Source organism: Schistocerca americana, chromosome 3, assembly GCF_021461395.2.
Source record: "Schistocerca americana isolate TAMUIC-IGC-003095 chromosome 3, iqSchAmer2.1, whole genome shotgun sequence".
NCBI lineage: Eukaryota > Metazoa > Arthropoda > Insecta > Orthoptera > Acrididae > Schistocerca > Schistocerca americana.
The window spans coordinates 946,453,220-946,464,645 of record NC_060121.1 but is presented as its reverse complement, the minus strand read 5'-3'; the positions used below and the strand labels follow the sequence as shown (position 1 = coordinate 946,464,645).

General features: G+C 46.1%; 1 protein-coding gene across 1 annotated transcript in view; it reads left to right on the top strand.

Annotated features, from left to right (window-relative positions):
• The first annotated feature begins 672 nt into the window (after positions 1-672).
• The window catches only part of LOC124606567 (facilitated trehalose transporter Tret1-like), a 166,670-nt gene continuing 155,916 nt past the window's right edge, over positions 673-11,426 (top strand). Inside the window, exon 1 of the mRNA XM_047138551.1 lies at positions 673-777. Within this exon, the coding sequence (XP_046994507.1) occupies positions 699-777 (79 nt within the window). The 5' untranslated portion in view covers positions 673-698. The remainder of the gene's footprint in view (positions 778-11,426) is intronic.

Here is an 11,426-nt window from a genome sequence, read left to right as displayed (position 1 = left end):
TGTCGAAGTAGAGAAGATATAAAATGCAGACTGGCAAAGGCAAGGAAAGCATTTCTGAAGAAGAGAAATTTGTTAACATCGAGTATAGATTTAAGTGTCACGAAGTCGTTTCTGAAAGTATTTGTATGGAGTGTAGCCATGTATTGAAGTGAAACATGGACGATAAATAGTTTGGACAAGAAGAGAATAGAATCTTTCGAAATGATTGCTGAAGATTAGATGGGTAGATCACATAACTAATGATGAAGTATTGAATAGAATTGGGGAGGAGTTTGTGGCACATCTTGACAAAAAGAAGGGACCGATTAGTAGGACATGTTCTGAGGCTTTATCCTGTAAGTCTTTTTGACGTCATATAGTATATGTATCGATCGTCAGGCATGTGAACCACTGGTTCAGGATGCTCATGTATAATATTCTAGTATTGCGAGAGATGGGATATTTTGGACGCCAAGGACGTAAGAGGAACAGGTGAGGTACGACCTGTACACAATCAAAGTAATAATGGCGCTAACGCTGTGTCCCGCGGTAGCGGCGTGGATTCTTCCGCTATCAACGGCGAGTGCAGAGAGCTGTGCTGGAGGGTTCGCGAGCACCGCTCCGGCGGCGTGGCTGCGGCGCTGTGGGAGGTTATAAAAGGCCGCGGGCCCGCCAGCTGCCAGCAGTAGCCAGAAGCCAGAGCAGAGCACAGCACAGTCATGGCCGTCATTCCGAGGAGTCCCGTGGCGCTGCGGCCCGGGGGCAGCGTGCTGCCGCAGTACCTCGCCGCCGCTGCAGGTGCGTGCCTCGCTGTCCCTGCCAACTATTCCGCTTCCTGACCTTCGCACAAGTTCCCACTATTTTTTTTCTTTTTTTGAGTTATGGGTTTGAGGCGCCCGCCACGAATTCATCTCCTACCCCAACCTTTTCATATCAGAGTAGCATTTGCAACCTAGACCCTCAATTATTTCGTGGATATATTATAAGTCTCTGTATTCCTCTGCAATGTTTACCCTCTACAGCTCCCTCTAATACCATGAATGTTTTTCCCTGGTGTCTTAACAGATTCCCTATCATCCTGTCCCTTCTTCATGTCAGTGTTTTGCATATATTCCTCCCCGATTCTACGGAGAACCTCCTTATTCCTTACCTTACCACCCAATTGAATTTTCAACATTCGCAACATTCCCACAGTCCACGTCTCACTAAAAAAAAAAAAAAGTGTCCAAATGGCTCTGAGCACCATGGGACTTAACGTCTGAGGTCATCAGTCCCTTACAGCTTAGAACTACTTAAACCTAACTAACATAAGGACATCACACACATCTATGCCCGAGGCAGGATTTCCGGACTGAAGCGCCTAGAACCTCTCGGCTACAGCGGCCGGCTCTCACTAGCAAACAATGCTGTGCTCCGAAGGTACATTCTTAGAAATTTCTTACTCAAATTAAGGCCTTTGTTTGATACTAGAAGCCGGCCGGAGAGGCCGATCGATTTTAGGCGCTAAAGTCTGGGGCCGCGCGACCGCTACGGTAGCAGGTTCGAATCCTGCCTCGGGCATGGATGTATGTGATAGGATAGTTAAATGGCTCGGAGCACTACGGGACTTAACATCTGTGGTCATCAGTCCCCTAGAACTTAGAAGTACTTAAACGTAACTAACCTAAGGACATCACACACATCCATGCCCGAGGCAGGATTCGAACCTACGACCGTAGCGGTCACGCAGTTTCAGACTGAAGCGCCTAGAACCGCACGGCCACTCCGGCCGGCTAGGTTAGTTAGGTTTAAGTAGTTCTCAGTTCTAGGGGACTGATGACCTCAGAAGTTATGTCCCATAGCGCTCAGAGCCATTTGAACCATTTGATACTAGAAGACCTCTCTTGGCCATAAAAGCTCTCTTCGCCAGTGCTGGTCAACTTTTTATATCCTCCTTGCTTGCCTTTTTATATCCTCCTTGCCCCGACCATCACGGGCTATTTTGCTGCCTAGGTCGCAGAATTCCTTAACTTCGTCTACTTCCTGATCCCCAAATCTCATGTTAAGTTTCTCACTGTTCTCCTTTCTGCTACTTCTCACTACTTTCATCTTTCTTAGATACATTCCCAGTCCGTATTCTGTACTCAATACACTGTTCACCCCATTTATTACACCCTGTAATTCTTCCTCACCAGCCAACAAATAAGCGCAGTTTAAAACCCAGGAGCACGTGCTGTTATCTTACCTACCGTGACTGGGCAGGAAACTCATTCACACTTCTAAACCGTTTTCTTCTTCTTGTTTTTAACACATTTAAAGTTTCATCCTAGGATAATTAACGTGCCCGAAGTGCATGTACATATTTAAAATAATTTTCGCAACTCCCTTCTGATAGATTCAGTTTTAAAATAATTTACAAAAAATCGTAACTGAACCTGCGTCACTGTCGTGCGAAATAGGTTCAACACGAAATATGTCTTAAATCAGTAATCTCGGCGTACCTTCTTGCTGCATATAACGACGCTGCCCGACACCATTGTCCCGCTTCGCAGCGTTCGCGTCCTAATAACAGATTGTGGCTGCAGTGGATCTCAGTTTTGGAACATCCCTCACATAATTTTGCGGAAAAGTTTCATCGCCTACGTCAACAGGTATTGCATCACAGTATTCCTCCTTTGAAGAGCTTTCTAGTACGGTTAAAAATGTTCAAATGTGTGTGAAATCTTATGGGACTTAACTGCTAAGGTCGTCAGTCCCTAAGCTTACGCACTACTTAACCTAAATTATCCTAAGGACAAACACACACACCCATGCCCGAGGGAGGACTCGAACCTCCGTCGGGACCAGCCGCAACGGTTAAAAACATGTGCATGTTCCAGTCTGAAAAACCATACTATCTTCAGTAACACATTAACAGAAAATGGTTCTTCTATTTGATGTAAGAACAGTGGCGCACGTTTATGCAACTGCCCCCTTCTCGAACGTAACTGGCCAACGTCCAACATAGCCCTTGTGAAAAACTTGGTTCCCAAAGTTACGTAAAGAGTCTACAGATTGGTATCTTTTGAAAACCGTTTTGCAGTTGCAGTTTTAACTCACGCTGCAGTACAGACCTGGAGATAAAAGCAAAACCTTGACGCAGCACCACAGTTTTTCTCGGCACGTAATCGTCAGTGTCACTGGAGGAGCCACTCACAAATCTGTCATCATTCTCATAATCTGTGAGACGCTTCTGGCTGTACAGCTACAACAGTGTGTTAGCAGCGTCACAGATTTGTTGACATCCATAAAGATTAATTTGTGGTATTTTATTTTTATCTGTTGATAATTGATGCTCTATTAATTTCTTATATTCTCTGTTGAAGCCTATGTGCAGTACAGGCAAAAGTTACAACGTCGTCTCCACATTGAAGGTGATTTTCGTACGCTCCACAAGTATGTATTCCTTCTACTTTTTCCCATTTCAAGTATTTAGAACTTCCCCTTTTGCTGCGGAGAATAATTTTGACAATATCGATTCTTCATGCTTTACTCCTACTTCGGTACTGGATTTCCACTGTCCTGATGTCTAACGGAAGCGCAGACGTATGCATTTTTCGTCACTCACACGGGCTGAAACAATGCCTAATTTCTCAAGGGCTGTTAGAGCAAGTTTTGATAAAACAGTGTTGAACTCTTTTCCGAAATATATATGAGTCAGGGGTAAAGGAGTAGCCCATGGTAATTTCTCCAGTCTACGAATCCATTTTTGATGTAAAAATGCTATAGTGTGATATATTTATTTCTAAAGCCAGCTTGGTTCGTTGATTTGTGTGTGGAATGGCAGGTACAGTAACGATTTACTCATGAAGTTTTATTAGCAGTTTGACAGTAAAATTAATGTATTAGTACTGAGAAGAAGGCAGACTTTAAAATATATAGAACATCGAATATGCACAGTCCACATAACTGTTATATGCCATTATATTATATTTGTGTTCATTCCTAGAGAATATCGGAACTGTAACCACACAAACACAATTTTTTTTTTCTTTCGTTGGTAAATTACTTGAGTGAGGAGCAAACTTCCAATGTCTGACGTGCCTCGCATGTTTACCTTCCTTTGAAGAGTCTTATCTTAGGGGCACGCTCTATCTCGCTTCGTGGGTCTCTGACCGTCACTTTGTTTAAATCCAATGAATCTCTGTTTAAATCCAATAAATCGTAGGTAATGATGTTGTACTGGAAACGTCAACTGTTTTGCAGCTATGATTTTGTCAGCAACGGCTTGAATATTTATGCAGTTTTTATTATCCATAGGAACCTTTTAAGTGGTTTGTAACAGCCTTAAACTCCTCACCTTTTTACACAGGACGGTTGGCATAAATGCATTTGCGACTGGCTTTATTCTGTCGTCCAAGCAAAATCAGAGTCTAAAGGGAGAAATGTGTGTATAGTGGCATGAAGTCTTGTTTTGTCGAAAGCAGTTAATTCGAAAGCTTGACACACATAATAGTTTTAAAAACTAAAATAAAATAAACATCATAGACTTGGATCGACAATGGAGAAACTTATTACGCACCCTTTTCATGCGAGAAAACTAGCGGGTAATCACTTCCAACTTTAATAGCCTCGAGAAACTGTACAGGTTATATCAGATTAAATGAGACACACTGTTCACTCCGTAGAACGATAATGACGAGCTTATGTATTTACAAAAAAATATACACAGTATCTGATCAGAAGCATCTGTACATGCAGTCCGCATTCAGTGTCCGGATATTTTTGATCAAATAGTGGACGCAAATGTTCCTTCGTCCTCAAGGACGAGGAAAGGAATAAAATCATACTTTTTTCTGTTACTTAACGCAAACGCATAAATTTATATACGTTATCGTTATTAGATAATTCCTACTGCAATGTAGCTTAACGCTGTCGAACCAAAACATACGTTGTTGTCTCCGTAAACATTACTGGGCTCGGTTAGCCCTTTGATGTGTAACGCTTCTTGACATATTACACTTTTGCAATAAGATAATTCATTTTTTTAAATCTTTGCCCACTCACTTTCGTACCTTTTGGTATCGAACTACTCTTTAAAAGTGCGCTTTTCGGCTTTTCGCCTGTGGAAACTTTATGTGTAACTTCGAGTGTTAACTGGTTAGGCATCCATGCCGACTGCTGTCCACGGGCGGCGAAAGCTGGGATTTCCATGTCGCTACCGCAACTGGACGTCCACTGTGTGGAGACAAAAATGTTCAAATGTGTGTGAAATCTTATGGGACCTAACTGCTAAGGCCATCTGTACCTACGCTTACACACTACTTAACCTAAATTAGGCTAAGGACAATCACACACACCCATGCCCGAGGGAGGACTCGAACCTCAGCCGGGACCAGCCGAACAGTCCATGACTGCAGCGCCCTAGACCACTCGGCTAATCCCACGCGGCGTGTGGAAACACTGGCGTTTTCAGACGAATCACGTATTACGCTCCATAGGACAAACGGATGCTGGCGTGTACGGCGTGAAACGTGTGAACGCAACAATCGTCGGAAGGATTTATGCCGGAGGAGGAAGCATTATTGTCTACCGAATGTTTTCGTGGGATACGCTGGATGATCTTGTCATTCTGGAAGCCACAATGAACCATTACAAGTATGCATCTATCCTTGGGAATCATGCCCACCTTACATCCACCTTGTTTTTCCTCGGCACAATGGAATTCTTCAGCAAGACAATGCAACGTGTCTCACACTCGCAGCGTGGATGCATAGTTTCAAGAGCCTTACTCCCCTGGCCACCAAACTCACCGGATTTATAACCAGTGCAGAATCTACGGGACCACCTCGATTGGGCCGTATGCGCCATGGATCCAAAACCGACAAAAGTAGGGAAAAGAAAGCAAGCTGCAGGGTTCAGGCTCCTGGCCTAAATGTTACCATCTTTACGCTTCAGTCATCTTAAATACAACGCTGGTCATAAAAATTACATCAGGAAGAATAAAAAATAAGGCAATATTACTCAGTGAGCGTATATGATATTGCAGGATGAAGACATGATCATATATCTAGGTGGTGTCAAAATGTGAAAATAAACTATGTGATCAAAAGTATCCGGACACCTGGCTGAAAATGACTTGCAAGTTCGTGGCGCCCTCCATCGGTAATGCTGGAATTCAATATGGTGTTGGCCCACCCTTAGCCTTGATGTCAGCTTCCACTCTCGCAGTCATACGTTCATTCAGGTGCTAGAAGGTTTCTTGGGGAATGGCAGCCGATTCTTCACGGAGTGCTGCACTGAGGAGAGATATCGATGTCCGTCAGTGAGGCCTGACACGAAGTCGCCGTTCTATAACATCCCAAAGGTGTTCAGTAGGATTCAGGTCAGGCCAGTCCATTACATGGATTTCACTGTCGTGTAACCACTCCGCCACAGGCCGTGCATTATTAGGATTCGAACAGGTGCTCGATCGTGTTGAAAGATGCAATCGCCATCCCCGAATTGCTCTTCAACAGCGAGAAGCAAGAAGGTGCTTAAAACATCAATGTAGGCCTGTGTTGTGATAGTGCTACGTGAAACAACAAAGCGTGCAAGCCCCCTCCATGAAAATCACGACCACACCATAACACCACCGCCTCCGAATTTTACTGCTGGCACTACACACGCTGGCAGATGACGTTCACCGGGCATTAGCCATACCCTCACCCTGCTATCGGACCGCCACACTGTGTACCGTGATTCGTCACTCCACACAACATTTTTCCACTGTTCAATCGTCCGATGTTTACCCTCCTTACACCAAGCGAGGCGTCGTTTGGCATTGAACCGTGTGATGTGTGGCTTATCAGCAGCCACTCGAGCATGAAATACAAGTTCTCTCACCTCCCGCCTCTACTGTCATAGTACTTGCAGTAGATTTTGATGCAGTTTGGAATTCCTGTGTGATGATCTGGATAGATGTCTGCCTATTACGCATTACGAACCTCTTCAACTGTCGGCGGTCTCTGTCAGCCAACAGATGAGGTCGACCTGTACGCTTTTGTGCTTTAAGTGTTCCGTCACGTTTCCATTTCGCTATCACATCGGAAACAGTGGATGTAGGGATGCTTAGGAGTGTGGAAATCTCGCGTACAGACATATGGCACAAGTGACACCCAATCACCTGACCAGTTTCGAAGTCCGGGAGTTGCGTGGAACGCCCCATTCTGTTCCCTCACGATATCTAATGACTACTGTCGCTGGTATGGAGTAGCTGGTGTAGGGGGCAGCAAAATGCACCTCATATGAAAAACGTCTATTTTTGGGGGGGCCCGGATACTTTTGATCACATAGTGTATATAGAGTGCCAAAATTAGTGGACAGATCTGCCACCTCTGTCAGCAACTATGGCTCTGTCGTATCTAGACATCGAGTCAAAATGAACGTGAATGACAGACGATGGTATGCAATTTCCATGGTGCTTCAGCTCTGTGGCAGAGTTTGTGAAGCGTAGTGGTTAGTGAGTGGTTGCATGCCAGTCTCTCGGCAACCAGTGATCAAGTTTTTTCCAGTGAATGAGAGGCCTGGAGAACGCCTGGCCAGGACAACTGTCTCACACCCTCTGTACCGACGTAGGCAGGACAGCACGAAGAACGTGGGGTCTCGAGTTATGTTGTGGAAATATAACATCACAGTTTCCTCGAAGATACGGCAGAGCCACCGGCCTAAACACTTCAGAAATGTAACGGCTGCTGTCTAAATTAACCGCTGTGCGAACCAGAGGGGATAGTATTGTGTACCCAATGGCAATCAATACTATAGTGAGCTGGAGGTGAATGTGATCGCAATGGTGCTGAAGTGGTCGAGTAACGGGTTGTGGAGTCGTAAGTGCTGTCCAGGGGCGGTTAGGAAATATTCGCTTAAGATACGGGGAGCGTTCAATATGTAATACAACACTCTTTTTCTGAAAGCAGTTTGGTTTAAATTAGGTTTGAAACATCATATTATTCTGCACTCTCTTTTCCACAAAACCATATCTCCGTTTAATGCGACGGCCTTATATTACGTTACTGGAAGGGCCTGTACACCCGCAGGGTAACACTCTACAGGTCGACATTGGAAACAACGTCTTGCCGCATCAACAACCTCCCCAACATCCTCGTAGTTCCCGTGGCGTGCATCCTACATTGGGTGAAACACATGGAAGTCGGAAGGTGTGAGATCCAGGCTGTAAGGTCGATGAGGAAGAAGAGTCCAACGAAGTTTTGATAGATCTTCTCGGATGCACAGACTTGTGTGAGGTCTTGTGTTGTACAGCGAGATGTTTGTCTGTGATCCGTTGATCACCTCGAAACAAAGCGAGGTGGCGCAGTGGTTAGCATACTGGACTCGCATTCGGGAGGACGACGGCTCAAACTCGCGCCCGGCCTTCCTGATTTAGGATTTCCGTGATTTCCCTAACGCTTCAGATAAATGCCGGGGTAGTTCCTTTGATAGGGCACTGCCGACATCCTTCCCCATACTTCCTTAATCTTATGGGACTGGTGACCTCACTGTTTTGTCCTCTCCCCCCGGCCGTACAAACCAATCACCTCGAATGAGAGTGTCCACACGTTCCAGCATTGTACGAGTTTCAGCTGTGTGCAGCCTGGCAGCACGCGGGGATCGGACAGGTTTGCACAAACTTGTTTCGATGATGACAGACGCCTGATCCACCGACTCATCGGTACTATGATGACTGCCGTATGTCCGTAGACAATCTGAAAGCGACTACAAATATCTACGATGCTCTGGTTTCCTTCCAAAAGAAATTCAATGACAGCTCTCTGCTTGGAGCGCACCTCCGTTAGAGACACCAGTTTGAAGGTTACGTATAGCGCCGCACCGATTGGAACTTCATGAAGCTGTAGAAGCTGAAGTGAGAGTATTTCACGATCGTTCCACAAAAAATTCCGCATTTTTCAACAGAAATTGGCTGACAAAAAAACGTGCTGCATCAATTATTCAACGGCTCTCGTACAGCATATTTTATTCATCTTGGAGTACAACGTCGGAATGATGTGTTCGGCCCTCAACAGGGGCGTGGTCTGTTGCCGATGGCGATGTCGTAAAGCCGCGGCAGTGTGATGACCGATAGATGTCCGCGTCCGGCTTTGCTTACACTGGTTACATCATTCAGCAGCGCATGCTTGAGTCAGCTCTATGCGGTCCTGAGTGAGCAGTACCAGCGACGCGTGCGTCTGCAGAATTAACGCAGGCTACAGCGGCTGCTGGGTTAGGAGCTCGCACTGTTATTGAGGGACAGCTGCTGTACCGCTATGGCTGCGAAACTCTGACCTCCGAGGTAGAAGTTCAGAGTTGCTGTGGTCGCTGGTGGATGACTTCCCATTGTCGAGCAAGTACGCGGTGGTGGACTTGGAATTGTGAGCTGGTCTGGTCGAGCTAGCTGGCTAGACCGGTGTCGGCTGTTGGCTGGCCCATAGCGTGCTGGAAACCGACGTGGATCCGATGACGTGGAAGGTGCTGCCAGACTATGCACAACTGTGCTAGAATCAGGGAGTGTTTACGGCGATGAATAGCTCACTTGTTGTGCCGTTTCACTGCTTCCAGACACGTGCAGATCGACACCTCGGTGTCCCAACAGTGTGGAAATACACCACAGGTCGGTCTGTTGTTGCAAAACGTTTCTGCGATGTCACTATTGCGCGGCTCAGCTCAGCCGCCTCGCAGTGTACAAACAGGCTCGCTTGTGAAACTACATATCAGCGCCTCTGTACCCGTCTGCTTACCTCACACACTGCTGCCATAGGTGCTGCTCAAAATTTATCGACGGCGTTACAGTGCCGTCACGTCTGGTAAGCGGCTTGTATGATGATGACGAATGCAATCAGCCGACGTTCGTTCTCCTCGGAGCCTCCATGCACGGATCTGTCCATCGTGATGCATTACTGTGACACAGCTGAAAAGACGACGTGGTCCAAAAAAATGGAAATGAGCGTTTAGTGCGATTGGCCGGGAGGCCCCTTGCAGGGCAGGTCCGGCCGCCTTGGTGCAGGTCTTATTACATTCGACGCCACATTGGGCGACCTGCGCGCCGGATAGGGATGAAATGATGATGAAGGCAACACAACACCCAGTCCTTGAGCGGAGAAAATCTCCGACCCAGCCGGGAATCGAACCCGGGCCCGTTAGACGGCAATCCATCACGCTGACCACTGAGCGATCGGGGCGGATGACGTGGTCCAGACGCGTATACAGTGTTGTTGAGCGCATCGACGCTTCTGTGTCCTGTGCTGGGTCAAGCGGAGTCTCAACAACGGTCACTGTATTGACAGTGCTTCGGACCTCGCCTCACTGGGCATGTAGCTACTTGTCTCGAAGTAAACAAGCCTGTTTACTGGCTGTAAGAATTCCGGTACGTGCTGATTGGCGTTACTCCTTCTTACACGAGGAATAACAATCTCAGAAACAATCAAAATTCAAAAGCTACTCCTGAATGAGACACTCGCTGCATAAGCGTTTCTTCATCTACATCTACATACAAACTAAGCAAGCCACCATATGGTGCGTGGCCGAGGGTATACAGTACCACTACTAGTCTTTTCCTTTCCAGCTCCACTCGGAAGCAGAGTGAAGAAAAGACTGTAAATAGTATTTGTGGCTCCATAAGACATCTAATCTCTCTCGTATTTTATCTTTGAGGTCGTGTACGAGTTGTTGCCGGATGTAGATTCGTTCTGCGGTCAGCTTTAAATACCGGTTCTCTAAATTTTCTGAAAACTGTTCCTCGAAAAGAAAGTCGCCTTCCCTCCTGGGGTTCCATTTGAGTTCCCGAAGAAAACCTGTAATACTTACGTGTTGCTCGAACCTGCCAGTAACAAGTCTAGCAGCCCCCGTCTGAATTGCTTCGATGTGTTCATTAATTCGACCTGGTGCCGATCCCAAACACTGGAGCAGAGACCTTTATGCACTCTCATTTACAGTTGATCCACACTTCCCCAAAGTTCTCCTAATGAAAGTCGACCTTGGCCTTTTCTACTAAAATCCTCACGCGCTCGTACCATTCCCTATCGCTTTGCGACGTTACGCTCAGACATTTAAACGACGTGACTGTGTTAAGCAGGATACTACTAATGCTGTATTCGAATACTGCGGGTTTGTTTTTCCTATTCTTCCGCATTAACTTACATTTTTTCTACATTTAGAGCTAGCTGCCATTCATCACACCAACTAGAAGTTTTGTCCAAGTCATCATCACTTACCCTACAATCACTCAACGACAACATCTTTCCGTATGAGAACTTTTAACATTGCAGCGCGTCAGCAATCGTGAATAATTTAATGATTATAAAGAATCCGCCTCAGAATGAGATTTTCACTCTGCAGCGGAGTGTGCGCTGATATGAAACTTCCTGGCAGATTAAAACTGTGTGCCCGACCGAGACTCGAACTCGGGACCTTTGCCTTTCGCAGGCAAGTGCTCTACCATCTGAGCTACCGAAGCACGA